Source organism: Pseudonaja textilis, chromosome 3, assembly GCF_049901715.1.
Source record: "Pseudonaja textilis isolate UNSWEBS1 chromosome 3, rPseTex1.2, whole genome shotgun sequence".
NCBI lineage: Eukaryota > Metazoa > Chordata > Lepidosauria > Squamata > Elapidae > Pseudonaja > Pseudonaja textilis.
Window position 1 is genome coordinate 3,922,177 of NC_141992.1, and position 22,395 is coordinate 3,944,571.

Consider the following 22,395-nt stretch of genomic DNA (forward strand, 5'->3'; position numbering starts at 1 on the left):
AGCATTTCCAGGGAGATAAAGGTGGGTGCTTATCAGCCTTATCCTGAAGGACTTTGGCAAAACTTCCATGGGGCTATTTCCAAACTGTTTTCAGACTCATTATGGGCTGTGAATGACTAAAATTCACAGCCGTTGAAATGAAGAAAAAGTGGGTTGGGGACTAACGGTGTGTTTGTTAGTGTCTCCATAAACCTCGGTCAGAACACTTCCCACCAGAGGCAAAGTCATGCTTGATGACCCCACGGCTCAGCGACTGTGATTCGCTTAGCGACAGTGGCAAACAAGGTCGTCCAATTGGTCGCGGCTCACTGAAGAACGGCCTTGCTTAGCAACGAGAATTTTGGTCACTCAATAGGAGTCGTCAGTCAAAGACTGACTGCCAAAAGCTTTCTGGGAACTCGTTTGCCAGTCCTCCAGACCTCCATTCCGGACCACTAACTTTGTAGGGACGGATAAATAGATTATTATTATTATTTTTTAGAGAATTGGAGGGATCTCTGATATGGAGTCACAGGACATGGGCTGCATGCATTGAGCTCATCTTGGAACAGAAGGAAATGTTCGGAAAGGAATTTGAGGTTTGATTTATTTATTTTATTGTGTCAAGCAATTATAAGATAACAGGTATAACATAGTTATGAATACATGAAATGGATGCATATTAAAAAAATTAAAAAGAAATAATAGGACAGGGACGATAGGCACATTGGTGCGCTTATGCACGCCCCCTACAGACCTCTTAGGAAAGGGGTGAGGTCAATAGTAGACAGTCTAAGGTTAAAGTTTTTGGGGTTTGGGGAAGACACCATAGAGTTGGATGACATGAGGGCCAAACACAACGGAAGAATGTAGAAAGAGGATCAAAGTTTCCAATATCACAGAGAAGAAAAGTCCTGTCTGGTGGTGTCATGGTAGCAATCGGAGGAAATCTGGCAGATCTAGTTTGGGGTAATAATTTAGGTGTTGGCCTAAAAAGCGGGAGATTTTTCTAGGGGGATTTTAGTCCCCTCTTAGGCATGAAAGCCATCTGGGGGACTTTGGGCCAATCACCAGGAGACGGGGAGTGCTAGTCTTGATTTAAGTGTGAAAATTGGCTGGGTGACTTTGGGTCAATTAGCAGGAGACGAAGAGTTCTAGTCCCACTTTAGGCGCGAAAGTCATCTGGGTGACTTTGGGCCAATCATAGGATACCTTAGGTATGAAAACTGGCTGGGTGACTTTGGATCAGTCACCAGGAGACGGGGAGTTCTAGTCCCGCCTTAGGCACATGAAAGCCGGCTGGGTAACATTGCACCGGTTACTTTTTCTCCACCCACCTCACAGGGTTGTTGTTTTGATGTATCAGGTCTGTTCACTGAGTTATTTATCAAAGTAATAATCATAAATTGAAAATAAATAAATATGTACATAATCTAATAGATGATGGATGGATGGCTAGATAGGTAGATAGATAGGAGATAGGGAGGGAGGGAGAGTGCGGGAATCTAATAAACCATTAAATAATTTAATAAAGAAACAATCTAGCCAATTAATATATGAATATATATTCATTCTATATAATCATCTCTCTCTCTCTCTCTCTCTCTCTCTCTCTCCATCTATCCATCTATGGGGGAGGATCTAATAACCATTAAATAATAAAGAAATAATCTAACCACTTAATAGATGAATAGATGGAGAGAGAGAGAGAGAGAGGATGTAATAAATCATTACATAATCTAATAAAGAAATAATCTAACCACCTAATAGATGAACAGAATAGATAGATAGATAGATAGATAGATAGATAGATAGATAGATAGATAGATAGATAGATAGATAGATAGATAGATAGACAGGCAATCAGATGATGATTGATAGAGAAATAGATGGTAAATAGATAAACAGAGATTAGAAAGATAAGTAGAATGGTAGGTGGGTAGGTAGATAGATAGATAGATAGATAGATAGATAGATAGATAGATAGATAGATGCAGAGAGACAGACACACACACACACACACATAGAGAGAGGATAGATAGATAGATAGATAGATAGATAGATAGATAGATAGATAGATAGATAGATAGATAGATAGGCAGGCAGGCAGGCAGGCAATCAGATAGATGATGATTGATAGAGAAATAGATGGTAAACAGATAGATTAGAAAGATAAGTAGAATGGTAGGTGGGTGGGTAGGTAGGTAGATTAGATAGATAGATAGATAGATAGATAGATAGATAGATAGATAGATAGATAGATAGATAGATAGATAGATAGATAGATAGATAGGCAGGCTATCAACCCAATAAATAATCAATCAGGAAAATCAACGAAAAAGCAATAACCAACCCTCCCAATAAGGAAACAAAGAAACAGTTAATTCAAGAATCTCATCGCAGGCGGTGCCGCCCTTCCCAGTTCCCGCAGCCCGCCGAGTCTCTCTGCCCCTCGCCCGGCTGCGCTCCCCCTCCACCCACGACCCCAGCCCAGCCCGGCCGCTCCCCAGCTGCCAACGACCCCGACTCGACCGTCGGGATTGCGCCGCAGCTTCTTTCTCTTGCGCGGATCCCCTTTTTTTTCCGGCTTCCCTCCGGATCGCGTCCGGCCGGGTCTCGCTCTCTACCCACCTCAAAAGCCGGGTTGGGGTTTTTGGGGGGTGGGTGGGTGGGGGAGGGTGTCTTCCCCATGCGGGCGGAGGGAGGGTCTTGGGGTCCAGGAGGAGAAGGGAGGAAGAGAGGAAGAAGACGGGCCGACCCGACCCGGCAGGGACACGGTTAAACTCTCGTGACTCCACCCCAGCCTCCCTTCGGCCCGGGGGGGGTGGGAAGGGGGGTCCCTTCTCCAACCTGCTTGCCGGGCGAGACCATGGCAGGAATTCAGGCCGGGCATAAAGCAGCGCCCGGCGGGGTCCCGGAGGAGGCGAAGCGGCCGCCTGCCCTGGGCGGGGCCGGGAGGGGGCCGGCGGCTGTGCCCGGCTGGGGTCTCCGGCCGCAGGTGAGCCGGGGAGAAGAAGAACCGGACCGGCTGACCCAACCCACCGGACGAGGCTCTGCGGCGGCTGCTAAGAGCGGGACGTGTGTGTGTGTGTGGGGGGGGGGGTCTTCTCTTCTCCACACCCCTCCAAACGGGTTCTGGAGTTGGGGCGTCCTTGAGTCTTTCTAGTCCACCCCCTCCAACTCTTCGACACGTTGCTGGAGATGCTGTGAACGTGGCTTTCTTTCCTTTGGGGTTTCTTTTTTTTTTCCTCCAACCCCCCCACTTTGGAAAAGTCCCACGGGGGGATCCTGCGCGGGGGGGGGGGTGGAGGGGTGAGGAGGGGCAGGGGAGAAGCTGTCCTCCCTCCCGCCCCCGCGTCCTGGAGGAATTGAGCCTCTTTGCTCCGTGTTGGATGCCCGGCCAGATGCGGCGGGTTTTTTGGCTGCTCCTCTTCCTCGCCAACTCCAGGGAAATGCTCGCCCAAGCCAGAAAGAAGAAGCCAGGTGAGGAAGAGGAGGAGGAGGAGGGGTGGGGTAGGGGCCACGCGGGGCTTGGGAGTGAGAGTGTGTGTGTGTGTGTGTGTGTGGGGTGAGGTTTCGCTTGGCCAGCTAAGTGGTTGGGGAGCAGGATTTGAATCGGGGTCCAAGGGACAAGGAAGGGGAGGCGGGAACTCTTATGGGTTCACCTTGCCAGCTAAGAGGAGGCTGTGTGGGCAGGATTTGAATCGGGGTCCTTGGAGGGAGGGAGGGAGAAGAAGAGGCAGGCCGAAGCAAGGAGGACCTCTGCAGGTTCGCGTGGCCAGCTAAGAAAAGCAGGATTTGCATCGGGGTCCCGGGAGAAAGAAACGGGGGTGGGGGAGGCTGAACCGGAGCAGGAACTCTTATGAATTCACCTCGCCAGCTAAGAGAACCTTGGAGCAGAATTTGAATCGGGGTCCTGGGAGAAGGAAGGGGAGGCTGGAGCAAGGAGGACCTCGGTAGGTTTGCGGTGCCGGCTAAGAGGCAGGCAGGGAGCAGGATTTGCATCGGGGTCCTGGGGAAGGGGAGGAGGACCCGTGGGGGTTCAGTTTAAGGCAGCGGTCTCCAACCGTGGCAACTTTTAAGACTTGTGGACTTCAAGCTTTGCTGGCTGAGGAATTCTGGGAGTTGAAGTCCTCAAGCCTTCAAGTTAGCTGAGGAATTCTGGGAGTTGAAGTCCTCAAGCCTTTAAGTTGGCTGAGGAATTCTGGGAGTTGAAGTCCTCAAGCCTTCAAGTTGGCTGAGGAATTCTGGGAGTTGAAGTCCTCAAGCCTTTAAGTTGGCTGAGGAATTCTGGGAGTTGAAGTCCTCAAGTGTTCAAGTTGGCTGAGGAATTCTGGGAGTTGAAGTCCTCAAGCGTTAAAGCTGGCTCAGGAATTCTGGGAGTTGAAGTCCTCAAGCTTCAAGTTGGCTGAGGAATTCTGGGAGTTGAAGTCCTCAAGCCTTTAAGTTGGCTGAGGAATTCTGGGAGTTGAAGTCCTCAAGTATTCAAGTTGGCTGAGGAATTCTGGGAGTTGAAGTCCACAAGCCTTCAAATTGGCTGAGGAATTCTGGGAGTTGAAGTCCACAAATCCAAGTTGCCAAGGTTGGAGAGCCCTGGTTTAAGAGGCCTTGGAGCAGGATTTGAATCCGGATCCAGGGGCAAAAACGGGTGAGGCTGAAAGAAGCAGGAATTCTCTGGGTTTCCCCCTTGCCAGCTAAGACACCTCGGAGCAGGATTTGACTCAGGGTCCCGGAAGAAGAAAGGGGAGGCTGAAGCAAGGAGAAACTCCATAGGTTTGCGTTGCTGGCTAAGAGGCAGGAAAGAAGGAAGCAGGATTTGCATTGGGGTCCTAGAGAAGGAGAGGTAGGAAGCGTGACCTCGGAGCAGGATTTGAATCAGGATCCTGAGCAGGAAGGGGTGAGAATGAACCGAGCAAGAACTTTCTAGCTTCATTTTGCCAACGGAGAGATCTTGGTGCAAGATTTGAATCGGGGTCCTGGGGGAAGAAGCGATGAGGTTGAAACAAGCAGGGACACTATGGCTTCCCTATTGCCAGCTAAGAGACTTTGGAGCAGGATTCGCACCTGGATCCAAGGGGTGGGGCAAGGCTGAACTAAGTAGGAGCTCTTCTCTTTTGCCCCGACTTCCTTTGGCAGCTCTCGAACCCAGGTGAAGGCTCCGCTGCTTTTTTTGTGCTTTGGATGGGAACTCCGGTTGCCGACAATCCCCTCACCACCATATGAGCACTCTAAACTTGGTTATGGTTCTATCTTGGTTAGCTTTTCTTGTGGGTTAGCGTATTGTTAGGCCTTCGGGGGTGGTGGTGTGTGATGGAAGGTTTTGTACGTTGTGTAAGTGTAGCTGTTGTTTTTGAGGCGGTGTTTCTTAATCTTGGCAACTTGAAAAAATATTTTTCTTCAAAAAAAAATAACATTTTTAAAAATAAACAATGAACATAATCCTGTGAGGTGAGTTGGGCCAAAAGAGAATGATTGGCTGAAAGTCACCCAACTGGCTTTCATGCCTAAGGCGGGACTAGAACTCACCGTCTCCCGGTGATTGGCTAAAGTCACCCAGTCTGCTTTCATGGCTAAGGCAGGACTAGAACTCTCACCATCCCTGGTGATTGGCCAAAGTCACTCAGTCTGCTTTCAAGGCTAAGGCGGGACTAGAACTCACCATCCCTGGTGATTGGCTCAAAGTCACCCAGTCTGCTTTCATAGCTAAGGCAGGACTAGAACTCACCGTCTCCTGGTGATTGGCTCAAAGTCACCCAATCTGCTTTCATGGCTAAGGCAGGACTAGAACTCACCGTCTCCTGGTGATTGGCTCAAAGTCATCCAGTCTGCTTTCATGGCTAAGGCGGGACTAGAACTCACCGTCCCCTGGTGATTGGCTCAAAGTCACCCAGTCTGCTTTCATAGCTAAGGCAGGACTAGAACTCACCGTCTCCTGGTGATTGGCTCAAAGTCACTCAGTCTGCTTTCAAGGCTAAGGCAGGACTAGAACTCACCGTCCCTGGTGATTGGCTCAAAGTCACTCAGTCTGCTTTCGTGGCTAAGGCAGGACTAGAACTCACCGTCTCCTGGTGATTGGCTCAAAGTCACTCAGTCTGCTTTCATGGCTAAGGCAAGACTAGAACTCACCGTCTCCTGGTGATTGGCTCAAAGTCACTCAGTCTGCTTTCAAGGCTAAGGCAGGACTAGAACTCACCATCCCCTGGTGATTGGAACTAAAGTCACCCAATCTGCTTTCATGGCTAAGGCGGACTAGAACTCACCGTCCCTGGTGATTGGCCCAAAGTCACTCAGTCTGCTTTCATGGCTAAGGTGGGACTAGAACTCACCGTCCCTGGTGATTGGCTAAAGTCACCCAGTCTGCTTTCATGGCTAAGGCAGGACTAGAACTCACCGTCCCTGGTGTGATTGGCCCAAAGTCACCCAATCTGCTTTCATGGCTAAGGTGGGACTAGAACTCACCGTCCCCTGGTGATTGGCTCAAAGTCACTCAGTCTGCTTTCATGGCTAAGGCGGGACTAGAACTCACCGTCCCCTGGTGATTGAACTAAAGTCACCCAATCTGCTTTCATGGCTAAGGCAGGACTAGAACTCAGCGTCTCCTGGTGATGGGCCCAAAGTCACCCTATCTGCTTTCATGCCTAAGGTGGAACTCACCGCCTCTTCTTTCTATCCTGGTACATTTATCACTAGGCCAAATTTAACAACTTTAAGATGAGTGCACTTCAATTCCCAGAAATCCCCATCCAGCTATCCCATCTTATGCTGGCTAGGGAATTCGGAGAGTTGAAGTCCACCCATCTTAAAGTTGCAAAGTTTGAAAGAAAGAGTATTTTAGCATGAATTGCTTGAGGTGGTATTTTCAGGGTTCCTAACGGGAAAGTATAGTTGGCGCCTGGCTGTAGATTAGACCCAGCAGAATGTGGTTTATAAAGTATCATCGTTCTTCCACAGTGGAATATCGTTTTAATAATTCTAATCACGATAATAGCAAGAAAATGTTGAGGCTCTGGAAAGAGTGCAGAGAAGAGCAACCAAGATATTTAGGGAACTGGAAGCTAAAACATACAAAGAACCGTTGCTGGAATTTTGGTATGTTTAGTTTAATGAAAAGAAGGATCAGGGATGACATGATAGAAGTCTTCCAATATTTGAGGGGCTGCTCCAAAGAAGAGGGAATCAAATTATTCTCCAAAGCAGGGGTCGCCAACCTTTTGGACCTCGGGGACTACCAAACTCATCATTTTATATCCTGCGGACCAGAGACCCTGGGAAAATCCCCCCAAAAAGTCTGCAGGAAAATTCCCCACCCCGTTTTCCTACCGATCGATCGTTCTTTATTTGGGATCGCAGGATCCGTTCTCAGGGGAGAGAGAGAGAGAGAGAGAGAGAGAGAGAGAGACTTTTGGCTCCTTGCAAGGAAAGCAGCAGAAGCCGCAGAAGTCTTTCTTTCTCTCTCCTCAAACTCCGCCAGAAAGGAGTCTTTGCCGGCGCAGCCTCTTGGAGCAGGAGGCCTTGCAGGGTCCCAAAGGCTCATTCCTTGCGTGCAGCCAAAAGCAGAAGAAGAAAGAAGCAGAGACCGCTGCTCCAAAGCACCTGAAGGTAGGACAAGAAGCAATGGATAGAAACTAACCAAGGAGAGAAACAACCCAGAATGAAAAGTCTACGGAGATTCTCCATCATCCAGGTCACGGTTGTCCCACAGGTGCTTTTTCAAGAGGCAACTGGATTTCCTTTGTTTTTCCTTGAAGACGTTTCGCTTCTCATCCAAGAAGCTTCTTCCGCTCACAACGGAAGGAGCTTCTTGGATGAGAAGCAAAACATCTTCAAGGAAAAACAAAGGAAGTCAGGCTGCCTCTTGAAAAATAGCACCTGTGGGATAACCAAGGAGAGAACCAGTGCAGAATTAAGGAGAAATTTCCTAACAGGTGAGAACAATTGATCAGTGGAATGACTGTCCTCCAGAAGTGGTGGGTGATTCCATCACTGGAGGATTTTTAAGAAGTCCCTTCGGACTCTGTTATTCTTGGAATGGAATGGAGTGGAGTGGAGTGGAGTAGAACAGAACAGAACAGAATATAAAATACAGAGAATAGGATAGAATACAATTAGAATAGAGTTGAATAGAATTAGAATAGAATTAGGAATAGAATTAGAATAGAATAGAATAGAATAGAATAATGGAATGAAGGATAGAATAGAATAGAATAGAATAGAATAGAATAGAATGGAATGGAATGGAATGGAATGGAATGGAATGGAATGGAATGGAATAATGGAATGAAGGATAGAATAGAATAGAATAGAATAGAATAGAATAGAATAGAATAGAATAGAATAGAATAGAATTAGAATAGAATAGAACTAGAACTAGAATAGAATTAGAATAAATAGAATAGAATAGAATAGAATAGAATGGAATGGAATGGAATGGAATGGAATGGAATGGAATGGAATGGAATGGAACGGAATGGAACGGAATGGAATAATGGAATGAAGAATAGAATAGAATAGAATTAGAATAGAATAGAACTAGAACAGAACTATAATAGAATTAGAATAGAGTAGAACTAGAATAGAATTAGAATAGAATAGAATAGAATAGAATAGAATAGAATAGAATAGAATAGAATATTGGAATGAAGGATAGAATAGAATAGTATTAGAATAGAATAGAACTAGAATAGAATTAGAATAGAATAGAATAGAATTAGAATAGAATAGAACTAGAATAGAATTAGAATAGAATAATGGAATGAAGGATCAGAATAGAATAGAATCAGAATAGAATCAGAATTAGAATAAGAATTAGAATAGAATAGAATAGAATAGAATAGAATAGAATAGAATAGAATAGAATAACAGGGTTAGAACGGATCTTGGAGGTCTTCTAGTCCAACCCACTGCTCAAGCAGGATGAAACCCTGCATCAGAGGTGGCATTCAGCAGGTTCTGACCAGTTCTGGAGAGCCAGAAGCGGAAATTTTGAGTAGTTCAGAGAACCAGCAAATCCCACCTCTGACTGGAGGTTTTACAGTATCCTTCCCCTGCCACGCCCACCAAGCCACGCCCACAGAAGCGGTAGTTAAAAAAAGTTTGAGTCCCACCGCTGCCCTGGACCATTTCATTGGTTGTCCAAACTCTTCTTAAAAGAGATTCTGAGGTCAGGTTAATTGAGATAAAAGCAGCAAATCTTCCTGTCCCCTATGAATGACTTCAGCCCCGCAATCTGATTCATCCTTGGAAAATTACGGGGAAGACAGTGTGTTCTGCCCATCATCTTTTCCATTAAGGAGTGTCCACGTTCATTTAATTATCCTTGGATAATGAAGGGATTGGTGTTTCCATCATTCCTCCACGGACGGCTGCGTCCTTGGCGCCATCGGGAGAGGCGTGAGGTGGAAAAGGACTCCCAAAACCAAGCACCAGACTGTGATGACCCAGGGTGGGATACAAAATAAACACAGTCACAAAAAACAAAGTGAAGCCCCTTTTATTCCTTCCCTTTGATTCCAAGCTCCAAATATCCTTGACTGGAGACAAAAAGACTCCCCCGCAAGCAGTTACAAGAAGGAGGAAATGCCGTTTAAATTATAAAGAGTAAAAAAACAACAACAACACAAACCAGTCAAGATAAGGGCTTGAAGACATCCACAGATATCGGAACACACACTGGAAAGGACACCAAACTCATAGAGGAACCATAAACTAGAGATATTTCCATGCTTTGTTTCCAGCACTGGCCCATACGCATGTCTGTCCTCTTATCCAGTTCTCACAGCTGCAGCCCATGAAGGGGATCAAGGCCCTTTCCTCCCCCGTAGACCACACCATTCACGTTTCTCCCTTATCCTCTCCTCCCTGCATGCCCTAGGATGGAGAGGGGATGGGCTTGGGTCTTCCTCTGACTGCCCAGCCAGTCTCTGCCCTTCCCCAGCGTCCTCCACAACCCCCAGAGCCACACTTCCACTCCCTGTCGGCTGTTCCTCCTCTCCCTCAGAGTTAGTCTCCACCAGGGTCATGACACAGACAATGGTTGTTCTCAGTGCTCGTGACTTTAAGAGGGTCCCCTTTGATGTTTCATTCCCTGAGTGGAGTTTATTGGCAGGCAATTTAAGAAGAAACAACCACCCCCCCCAATATTTCTTTGCCCATCCCTCTCGTAGCTTACAGAACTCAGTGCCACAAGACAATCTGACTTATTCAGCCAGAATCAGTTTGGTGCTAAGACCACACCTGGAATCCTGCATCCAGTTTTAGTCACCTCATTATAAAAAGAGGTTGAGACTCTAGAAAGAGTGTAGAGAAGAGCAACCAGGAGGGTTAAGGGACTGGAGGTTAAAACATATGAAAAACAGTTGTAGGTATTGGGTAAGTCTACTTCAAGGCTCTTCAAACTCGACAGCTTTAAGACTTGTGGACTTCCACTCCCAGAATTCCTGACCTAACATAACTGGAGGAGGAATTCTGGGAGTTGAAGTCCACAAGTCTTAAAGCTGTCAAGTTTGAAGACCTTTGGTCTAGTTGAATGAAAAAAGGACTTTAGTTAGTTTAAAGAGAAGAAGGCCTTGTGTGTGTGTGTGTGTGTGACATGATAGCAGGATTCCAATATTTGAGGGGCTACCCCAAAGAAGAAGGGGGGTCAAACTATTCTCCAAAGCACCAGAGGGCACGACCAGAAGCAGTGGATGGAAACTAACCAAGGGAAATACGCAACCTAGAATTAAGGAGAAATTCCTGACAGTGGAGGACAATTAACCAGTGGAAGGACTTTTGCCTTGAGAAGTCATGGGTGCTCCATCACTGAAAGTTTTCAAGGAGAGACTGGAGAATCAGTTGTCAGAAATAAGGTAAGGTAAGATAGGCTAGGGTAGGGTAGGGTAGGATAGGAAGTATGAGATGAGATGAGATGAGATGATGAGATGAGATGAGATATGAGAAGTCCTTTTTCTCATCTTCTCATTTCTCACCCTTTCTCATCTTTCTCCTATTGGGATCTTAAGATTTATCATTTGCTGTTTGTATCTGATGATAAATGATTGTAAGTCTGATTTATGGTCTGTGAGTTTGTTGTTTGTATGCACACTTGTGCTTATGCACTGGAGACTAATTCCTTGTGTGTCCAATCACATTTGGCCAGTATAGAATTATGTTCCGTTTTGTGCTGTGCTCTCTACTCTACTCTACTCTACTCTACTCTACTCTACTCTACTCTACTCTAATTGTATTCTGTTCCATTCCATATTTCTCTTCTCTTCTCTTCTCTTCTCTTCTCTTCTCTCTCTCTCTTCTCTCTCTCTCTCTCTCAATTCTATCTCTTCTCTTCTCTCTCCTCTCTCTCCTCTCCTAATTCTATTCTATTGTTTTCTTTCTATTCTATTCTATTCTATTCTATTCTATTCTATTCTATTCTATTCTATTCTATTCTTTCCTATTCTATTCTTTCCTTATTGTACCCTATGACTATAATTAAGTGGTGTACCTGATGATTCTTGACTCTTGAGGGATGTCTCTTTTCTTTTATGTAAATTGAGAGCATTTGCACCAAGACAAATTCCTTGTGTGTCCAGTCACACTTGGCCACTGAAGAATTCTATTCTGTTTTGTGCTGTGCTCTCTACTCTCTACTCTACTCCTCTATTCTATTCTATTCTATTCTATTCTATTCTATTCTATTCTATTCTATTCTATTCTATTCTATTCTGTAAATTCTATTCTTCTACCGTGTTTCTCCAACAATATGACCCCCCCCCTCAATAGGAAGGCCCAGCACTATTTTATAGGCATGCGGTGAAATTGCCCCCAAAAAATTTGGGCTTATTTAAAGCATGTGTTCCCTGCCATTTCTCACATTGCTTGAACAACACGAGGTGAAGAGAAATGGGAGGAGAGGGAAGGGCGGGGGAAACTTGCCGTTAGGAGCGCTCCGTGGCTAACCTTGGCTAGAGCACCTGTGGGCAGCCACGCCTCACCACCAGGCCGCTTCTATCAGCCGTAAGAGCGGCCTCGTGGCGAGGCGTGGTTGCCTGTGGGGCGCTTTTAACGGCCGATAGAAGCGGCCCGGTGTCGAGGTGAATCTGTGCGTGGGGTGCTCTAAGTGAGGGTGCGTGTAGGCGGGGGGGAAATTAAGTCACCCCGAAAAGATGGCCTAGCTGTTTTTCAGGGGTCAAAAAAATAAATAAGGCCCAGCCTTATTTTATGAGAAACACGGTATTCTCTTCTCTTCTCTTCTCTTCTCTTCTCTTCTCTTCTCTTCTCTTCTCTTCTCTTCTCTTCTCTTCTCTTCTCTTCCCTTCCCTTCCCTTCCCTTCCCTTCCATATTCAATCCTATCTATCCTTTTCCATTCCCTCTTCTCTTCTCTTCTCTTCTCTTCTCTTCTCTTCTCTTCTCTTCTCTTGTCTTCCCTTCCCTTCCCTTCCCTTCCCTTCCCTTCCGTTCTCTTCTCTTCTCTTCTGTTCCGTTCTGTCCCGTCCTGTTCAGTGGTGGTATTCAGCAGGTTCTGACCAGTTCCAGAGAACCTGTAACGGAAATTTTGTGTAGTTTGAAATCCCACCTCTGACTGGCCCCGCCAACCCCGTCTCTTCTCCGCCTCCCATTGAGCCCCAGTTGATCAGCTGGGTCTTCCTTGGTTGCCCTGGACAGGAGAACGGAGCTGGAAAGCAGGTTAGTGGAGTGGGGAGGGAATGGGGATTTTACATATATATCCTTCCCCTGCCACGCCCACCAAGCCACACCCACCAAACCACGCCCACAGAACCGGTAGTAAATTTTTTTGAATCCCACCACTGGTCCCGTACTGTCCCGTCCCATCCCATCCCATCCCATTCCGTCCCATTCCATTCCATTCTATTCTATTCTTATTGCACCCTATGACTATCATTAAGTGTTGTAGCTTATGATTCTTGACTCTTGATGAAGGTATCTTTTCTTTTTATGTACACTGAGAGCATTTGCACCAAGACAAATTCCTTGTGTGTCCAATCACACTTGGCCAATAAAGAATTCTGTTCTGTTCTATTCTATTCTATTCTATTCTATTCTATTCTATTCTATTCTATTCTATTCTATTCTATTCTATTCTATTCTACACTGTTCTGTCCCCTTCTATTCCATTCCAAGAAGAGTCAGAGGTGAACAGTGGATGCCCACTCCCAGGAGCAAAAGGGGAGGGGGCTTTTGCAGGAAACAATTCATGCGTTGCAGTAGTGTGAAATCTGTCTGTGCATCTTAGAGACTGTGCTGAGTCCTTCCTTGTCAGCACTGCGTTTGGAAATATTTACTTAGCAGGTCTCCAGGCTAGATAAGATCTGTGCTCCTAATTACACCCTTTGAAAGACTGTTTGCCAGGCCTTTGGCTGAAAGTGAATGCGTGAAATTCACCTTCATTTAATAAAAGGGGTTTTGCTGGGAGAAAGAGTCTGCTTAGTGCTTTTTGGGGAACCCTAGATAAGAGCACACCTGGGTGAATCCCCAGGAGACGGTGAGTTCTAGTCCTGCCTTAGGCATGAAAGCCAGCTGGGGGACTTTGCTAGTCCTGCTTTACGTCCATTAAATTTGAAAACAAAAAAACAAACCATTTTTGATGGATCAATTTTAATTCCAAATCTATAGAAGAGAATCTTTGTAGCTCTGGGTTGAACTCTGGGGGTCCTTGGTGCTCTCTGAGCTGGGTGATTTGCTTGCAGATGTCTCACGACCCAACCAGGGGTGGTCTTCAGCAGGTTCTGACCAGTTCTGGAGAACCGGTAGTGGAAATTTGGAGTAGTTCGGAGAACCGGCAAATCCATCCTCCGACTGGAGGTTTTACAGTATCCTTCCCCTGCCACGCCCGCCAAGCCACGCCCACAGAACCGGTAGTAAAAAAAAATCTGAATCCCACCTCTGGACCCAACTAGCTAACAGCATCAGTGCTAGAACGGTTTACAGAGAAGAGGTGGGGGGATGGAGGAGGGGAAAAACAACGTTGTGGTCCTTGAGGTTCTCTGAGCTTGGTTGTTATTTTGCAGACATTTCCTCACCCAACTAGGCAACATCATCAGCACTAGAAGGGAATGGAGTTTGCTCTCTTTTGATAGACAAGTGGCTTGCGTTGTCAGCGTTGGTGGGAATATTCTTGGTGATTCCTTGGGTAAGCTGTTGTATAAACAATTTTCAGTCTGCTGATACCAATGTATTCTTAATCAGTTGTGACAGTTATCCGATACTAGCTGGATACCTGTGCTTCGCTAGGAAACTATGTGGTCGGGCTTAGTTTTGGGGGAAGAAAGTAAGGGGGGAAATTCTGCCTCTGTCTACCCAGCATCCATCGGTATTCATCTGGCTAGCGTCCTCTCCGTGTATGAGAGAGTTGAGGGCTGTTTGGAAACTGAAGCAGTATTTGTTGTGTGAGCAAGGAGACAGCAAGGAGCCTGGGCGTGGCTTAGCTCAACTGTTCTGTACTAAAGCTCCTTGGTGCTGTGAAACTGAAACTCCACTCCTCTGCTTGTGTTTTGCATTTGGAAGAGATTTCTTTTCAGTTGGGGGAGGGGGAGTAGAACTTCTTAGCATCAGAGCATGTTAATAATAATATGGGAAATACTCTAAATGCTCTGATGATCATTTGGAAAAATCATTTCTTAGTGAGCCCCTAGAAGCCAAGAGGAACATACGTGCCAAATTTCAAGTTTGTAGACTTTGACTGGTTGGGTGACTTTGGGCCAATCACCAGGAGACGGTGAGTTCTAGTCCCGCCTTAGGCATGAAAGCCAGCTGGGGGACTTTGGGCCAATCCCCAGGAGACAGTAAGTTCTAGTTCCACCTTAGGTATGAAAGCCAACTGGATGACTTTGGGCCAATCCCCAGGAGACGGTGAGTTCTAGTTCCGCCTTAGGCATGAAAGCCAGCTGGGGGACTTTGGGCCAATCACCAGGAGACTGGGAGTTCTAGTCCCGCCTTAGGCATGAAAGCCAGCTGGGTGACTTTGGCCAATCACTAGGAGACACTGAGCTCTAGTCCCGCCTTAGGCATGAAAGCCAGCTGGGTGACTTTGGGCCAATCCCCAGGAGACGGTGAGTTCTAGTCCTGCCTTAGGCATGAAAGACAGCTGGACAGCTGAGGCTCTGGGAGGCCAATCCCCAGGAGACAGTGAGTTCTAGTCCCGCCTTAGGCATGAAAGCCAGCTGGGGACTTTGGGCCAATCACCAGGAGACAGTGAGTTCTAGTTCCACCATAGGCATGAAAGCCAACTGGGTGACTTTAGGCCAATCCCCAGGAGACAGTGAGTTCTAGTCCCACCTTAGGCATGAAAACTGGTTGTGTGACTTTGGACCCGCACCATGCCTCCTCTACCAGCACAAGTGGTACAGTCCTTCAAATAACCTGGACCCATGCCATGAAGGGCTTTAAAGATGATCACCCACACCTGGAATTGCACCTGGCACCCAATGCAGCTGGCGAGGCAGTGATGTCACAGAGGCCATTCAAACTGCCTCGCCCTGAACCAGGTAGAGCTTCCGAACGCTCTTCAAGCGTAGCCCCCATGCAGAGTGCATTACGGCAGTCCGGCTGTGAGATAATTAGAGTCATCCAGCTGTGACTAGATGACGGAAACGCAGAGAATTCTGGTCCAGGATTCTTTACATCTTGAAACACATGGTTTGACTATCGGCAAAACGTACAATCTTCCGTGCTAGGCCTAAGAAGGATGCAATATTTAACACCGCCAGGACTTGTTTTGTTGTTTGTATCTACGGGCTAATTAAAAGCAGAAGTTCACATGGGGTTCGTTACGCGCATCTATTCCGTGGCTGTCCTCATCTTTTCATGAGAAACATGTTCACAGAAGTGAGCCCTGTTCAGCAAAAAAAAACAAAAACCCAAACAAACAAACAAACAGAGCCTCCTGCAACTTTAATGAAAAGCTTCCTGTTGGCTCCACATTGCAACGTTGCAATGCAATGCAGTATTGAGGCTCGAAAACAAACGACGACTCAAGGGTGTTTCATGCCGTAGCTCATTCTAAAACCATCCTTTTAAACCCAGTGTTTTTCAAACGGGGCGACTCGAAGATGCGTGGACTTCAACTCCCAGGGTTCCCTTGGGGCAGGCAAATAATAACACCTGTGCAGCTAGGCCACCGTTTGCCCTTTGCAAAGGTCTGTGCAATGTTTTGAAACAGGAAGGAAATGGCGGATCTCGAACCATGCCATCGTAATGTAGGCTTCGTCGTTTTATTTATATTTATGTGACTTTTATTTTATTTTATTTTTTTAAAAAACCCTGTCTTTATTATTGTATGGGGTACAAAGTCACCCAGCTTCTTTCAGGGTGGGACTAGAACTCGTCATCTCCTGGTGATTGGCCAAAAGTCTCCCAGCAGCCCCTTTGAATGCTTAAGGTAGGACTAGAATTCACTGTCTCCTGGTGACTGGCCCAAAATACCCAAGCCCTTTTGGGTGGGGGTGGCTTTCATGACTAAGGTGGGACTAGAACTCCCAGTCTCCTGGTGATTGACCCAAAGTCACACTTGGGTTTAATGCCTAAGGCAGGACTAGAACTCACCATCTCCTGGTTACTGACCCAAATGGCTTTTATACTTAAGGTGAGACTAGAACTCACCTTCTCCTGGTGACTGGCCCAACGTCTTCAAGTCAGCTTTCATGGCTAAGATGGGACTAGAACTCATCATCTCCTGGTGATTGACCCAAAGTCACACTTGGGTTTAATGCCTACGGCAGGACTAGAACTCACCTTCTCCTGGTGACTGGCCCAAAGTCTTCAAGGCAGCTTTCATGGCTAAGATGGGACTAGAACTCATCGTCTCCTGGTGATTGACCCAAAGTCACACTTAATGCCTAAGGCGGGACTAGAACTCACCATCTCCTGGTTACTGACCCAAATGGCTTTTATACTTAAGGTGAGATTAGAACTCACCTTCTCCTGGTGACTGGCCCAAAATTTCCCAGCAACCCTTTTCATGCCTAAGTTGGAACTAGAATTCACCATCTCCTGGTGACTGGCCCAAAGTCACCCAGATGGCATACATGCCTAATGTGGAACTAGAACTCACCTTGTAGTCATAGACTCATCTTTTTAAGCAAAATCCGGATTCTGCTAGCCTCTCTCTGGATCGCAAACCAGTCCGAGGCTGTTTCGTACAACACATGACGAATCTACCTCCGGTTCTGCTTCCTCGTCCTTTCCAAATGAGATTCAGATGTCGGCGAAGGAAGACGAAAACCGATTTTCAAGCCAAACCAAACAAGAGAGCAGGTTTTCCGGACGAGGCCCTTAAGAACAGGAAACCCCCAAATCCTGGACAGTGGTTGCGATGGACTTTATAAAGCCTTGGTGAGGCCACACCTGGAATCCTGCATCCAGTTTTGGTCAACACGTGACAACAAAAAAAGATGTTGAGACTTTGGAAAAAGCGCCGAGAAGAGCAGCTAAGAGGATCAAAGGCCTGGAGGCTAAAATATATGAAGAACGGTTGCAGGAACTGGGCCTGGCCAGTCTAATAAAAAGAAGGACCAGGGGAGACAGGATAGCGGTCTTGCAATACTTGAGGGGCTGCCACAGAGAGGAGGAAGGGGGTCAAGTTATTCTCCAAAGCACCAGAAAGCAGGATGGAAATTAAGGGGCGTGCATAAGTGCACCATTGTGCCTCACGTCCCTGTCCTAATGTCCCCATCTATTTGTACCTATTTTCTATATTCTTACTCCTGTTTATACTTATACCTATTATCTTGTAAGCGATTGACAAATCAAATCAAATCAAATAAAAATAAATAAACTAATTAAGGAGAGATTCAACCTAGAAATCAGGAGAAATTTTCTGTCGGTGAGAACAATTAACCAGTGGAACAGTTTGCCACCAGACGTTGTGATTGCTCCATCACTAGAGGTTTTTTTTTAAGAAGAGACTGGACAGTCACTTGTCTAAAATGGTATAGGCGGGGGTGGGATTCTTCTGGTTTGGAGCGGTTCGACCGAACCGGATGTTAAATTTGCATCTAGTTCTCCAAACTGGCATTTGAACCGATTGGCTGTCCCTGCCCTGTCCCTCCCCCCCACCCCTCCTCTCCCCTCCCTGGAGTTTCCACGTAGCCCATTTGCAATGCAGGTAAGTGCAGAGTCCATGTGGAGGCTCTGGGAGGGAGGGAAATGGGCCTTCCAGATGTCTGGAAACGGGCCTGTTTCCATCTTCAGGAGCGCCTCCGGAGCCCGGGGGAGGCCATTTTCACCCTCTCAGAGGCCCGAGGGAAGCCTCCGGAATCTGGGAAAGGTGAAAATGACCCTCCCGGAAGTTCCAGTAGGCCACGCCCACCATGGCCACGCCCACCCAGCAACCGGGCAGCGAACCAGTTGCTGGGATTTTCAAATCCCACCCCTGGTTATAGGGTGTCCTGCTAGAGCAGCGGGCTGGGCTAGAAGACCTCCAAGGTCCCTTCTGGCTGTATTCTGATTGAATTAGAAGAATTAGAATGAGAAGAACTTTACTGTCATTGTACAAGTACAACAAAACTGTGGATGCCCACCCCCCCAGCAACTGTTTGCAATACAATAAAACCAAAGCACTTAAAAATGAAGATAAGAAAAAAATAAGAGTACCCACGTCTCCATTTGCAATTTGAGAGTACAATATCTATGAATACACACAATATATACATCCAACACTGACTGTAACGCTTAGCCGAGAATAACACCCAAGAGATGGATTGTACTGTAATATGTTATTATACTTCTGAATGGGATATTGAGATTTCACATCTTTTCACATCTTAATAAGGTAGTGACTTTGTGTTTCTTATTGGATTGATGCAAATATATCAGCCAGTCGTAAGTGTGAAAAATGGTCATAAGTCACTTTTTTCAGTGCCATTGTAACTTTGAATGGTCCCTCCACACAAGCAAAGTACCAGCAAAGGAGGGGAAAACAACTCCAGAGAAGTTACTGAGACAGGAAGTCTAGTCCTGCCAAGAATGTAATAAGGGTTAACGGAGAGGCAGTTTCTATAAGCAACACCAGAATGTTTCCTTCCTGCCTCCCTTACAGGATTAGCCCTGTAATTTCTTCTAACAACTGGTTCTCCGAACAGCTTAGAAGGTTAACAACCGGTTCTAGCGAATAGGTGCGAACTGGTAGAATCGCACAGGCCTGTGTTGGCAGCTGAAAATTGAGTTTGCTGCAAAACAAGAGGATGGTGTATATATATATTTTTTAAAGGACAGCAAAAATCCAGAGAGTTTTTATTTTGGGGATGGTGGTGAAAAGGAAAGAGGAGAGAAATGAAGGAATGTGATGGATTGGGATCCCGCGTGTGCTTGTCCCGTTTCCAAATAGAATTTGATCCAAGCGAATGCTCGGTTTTTTCTCAGCCTTGGCCCCTTTAAGCCATGAGGACTTCAACTCCCAGACTTCTCTAGCCAGCCATCCTGGAGAATTCTGGGAGCTGAAGTCCACGCGGCTTTAAAGGGGCCAAGGTTGAGGTCCATTTGTATTGGGTTTGTTTTTGAGAATTAGCTAATAAAAGTTAGTTATGTAGTGGAACGCTCGATCCGCTAAACATATGAATTGTCTCCTCCTTTAGAAATTGCCTGCCAGGTAGTCCTTGAATTGGAGCCCAAAATTTCTGTTGCTCAGCGAGACAGTCTGTCAGAGTCTATTCATGAACTGGAATAGAGCATCTTGGTAACAAGGTCAGCCAATGAATAGGCATAGCAACTAAGTTAGCCAATGAGGGCTGTTTGGAAACTGAACCTAGAATTTGCCTAGGATGGAAACTGAAACTAGAAGTAGCCTTGGTGTGACTCTATATATTAAGCTCTGCAGCTCTATGTTAAGCTTTGAGTCTGTCTGTTGAAAATGAAACTACTTCTCTCCTCTGTTGTGTGTCTTGCTTGCCTGCTGAAACTAAAGTGAAATTGATCTCTGTTTCTGAGCTCCTGGGTTGCTATGGAAACTACTTGCAACATATTTCTGTCTGAGTTTGCTCCATCTTGGAGAAATCTACAACTGGTTTGTAAAATCTACTTAGGATGTTTATAAAGATGTTAAAGGAAGCATCAGCCATCTGGGTTTATTTTTTCTGGCGCTGAATTAACGCTGCAAAAAAACTTGATTACAGTTGAGTAAGTTTGGGGGCGTTTAAAAAGGAGTTTAAAAGTCCACAAGTCTTAAAGTTGCCGAGTTTGGAGACTCCTGATCTAAAGAGGAACCATTTTATCCAATTCTAGCCAGGTTTGGGAAGAACTGTGCTAAAAGAAGCCAAGCTCAAGCCTGATGGTTGTATGAATTCACTTATCTGGTTTTAAGGGTTACTGCCTTCATCCAAGTTTTGCTGTTTAATTCCAAACTAGATTTACAATGCTGAGGCTTGGAATGGTGTGAGCCCTGAGGCTTAGAGGTGGAGCCCTCACCTCACAATCAGGAGCTGTGAGTTCAATCCTGGGTAGAGGCAGATATTTTCCTCTCTGGGCACAATGAGAATATACTGTATCTGCTGAACAAAACTCCGCATTGGTGACAGGAAGGGCATCCGGCCAGTAAACACTCCGCTAGCTCCATTCAGTTGCTCAGACTCCACCTCGCAAGGGATGACGGGGTCATTAAAAGATGATGATTTACAGCTCTGAGGTCGGGCTCCGAGTTCACCCGGAGCCCGTCAGCTCCGAATATGCCTCGCAGCAAGTCACCTTATCTCTGCGACTGATCTGTATTTCTGCTTGTGTGCCGGCCGATGGCTTTGTAATGATTTCAGCAGAGCTGAGGATGGATTCTGCAACAACTGCAGGATTGCAGAATGGATTCTGCAACAACTGCGGGGCTGCAGGATGGATTCTGCAACAACTGCGAGGCTGCAGGATGCATTCTGCAACAACTGCGGGGCTGCAGGATGGATTCTGCAACAACTGAGGGGCTGCAGGATGTATTCTGCAACAACTGCGGGGCTGCAGGATGGATTCTGCAACAACTGCAGGGCTGCAGGATGGATTCTGCAACAACTGCGGGGCTGCTGGAACTGGCTCTTTACTGATGTGGTGCATATTGTTAAAGTGGGTTGGGGCACATATTGGTGGTATAATTAGGACATAGGTTAAAACATGGTGAAGCTGGCGCCAGGTGGGGATCAATTAGTGAGCGTCGGAATAGGGTAGGGATGTAGATATGTTACAGCGTTAATAGCATTTAGGGATAATGGATAAGGTGTGGCCAGAATTAGAAATGCGTATAGGCTTGGGTGTGGTGGGGTGTGTCTTATTTTATTTTATTTTATATTATTTTATTATTTCATTTCATTTCATTTCATTATTTTATTTTATTTTATTTTATTTTATTTATTTAGTCAAGTGATTATAAAATAACAGGTATAAGTATAAACATAGTTGTGAATACATGAAATGGATACATATAAGAAAACTAAAAAGAAACAATAGGACAGGGACGGTAGGCACGTTGGTGCACTTCTGCACGCTCCGTACAGACCTCTTAGGAAAGTCTGATGATAATGAAACATCTCACGATAATGGTGAAAAGAAAGAAAGAAGAAAGAAAGAGAAAGAGAATTCTTTTTATTGGCCAAGGGTGATTGGACACACAAGGGATTTGTCTTGCTGAAAATACTCTCAGTTTACATGAAAGAAAAGAGACATTCGTCAAGAGTCGAGAATCATAAGGAATAAATAAAAGGAATAAATAATATAAATATGATAAAAGGAAAGGGAGCAAACTCTAACCCAGCTCTAACCTTGCCTGGCTTTTTGCCATTCTTGCCTGATTGGAGTATGTGTTGTTTGATGCTATATTGAATTATTGTCCTAAAAGAGGAGCTGGAGTTTGGATTCATTTAAAGACAAATCTTCAATACTCAAGGACTGGCTGAGATCTGAAGCTTCTCGTCTCGCCCCTGAGAGCCAACCCAACCCAACCATAAGAATCTAGAGATTCTCAGTCATCCAGGTCATGGTTTGTCCCAAAGGTGTCTTTTCAGGAGGAAAAAAACCCCCAAAAAACAGAAAGTCCAGTTGCCTCCTTCAAAAAGCACCTTTGGGGCAAACCATCTCTATAGACTTTTAGCTATGCAGTTGGAGATGAACGCCCTTCGAGTGGCGTGGGATTTCCAGAGGAAATCCTGCAGTTTTTTGTCTCCTTCTGAAGTTATGGAGGAAGTTTATGGAGATGATTTGGAGGAGGTATTTTTGAAGTTATGGAGATGATTTGCAGGAGGTATTTTGGAGCTGATAGAGGCGCACACACCCCTCTCTGTTACTCATTAAGTAGCCTGAGTTTTTCTGGCTTCCATGCCAGCCAAGAAAAGATCCCTAATGCTTTTAGGAATCCATTCATTATAGCAAAGACTGGTCTTAAAGCAACAGGATCCTCCCTCCATTTTTTTTCCACCCAGAATCTTCTCTGCCCCATTTTTATCAACTTTCTTACC

At 45.8% G+C, this 22,395-nt stretch overlaps 1 protein-coding gene across 1 annotated transcript in view; it reads left to right on the forward strand.

The window, feature by feature from the left end:
• Positions 1-3,323: 3,323 nt before the first annotated feature.
• The window catches only part of RSPO4 (R-spondin 4), a 45,562-nt gene continuing 26,490 nt past the window's right edge, over positions 3,324-22,395 (forward strand). Inside the window, exon 1 of the mRNA XM_026721273.2 lies at positions 3,324-3,462. Within this exon, the coding sequence (XP_026577058.2) occupies positions 3,372-3,462 (91 nt within the window). The 5' untranslated portion in view covers positions 3,324-3,371. The remainder of the gene's footprint in view (positions 3,463-22,395) is intronic.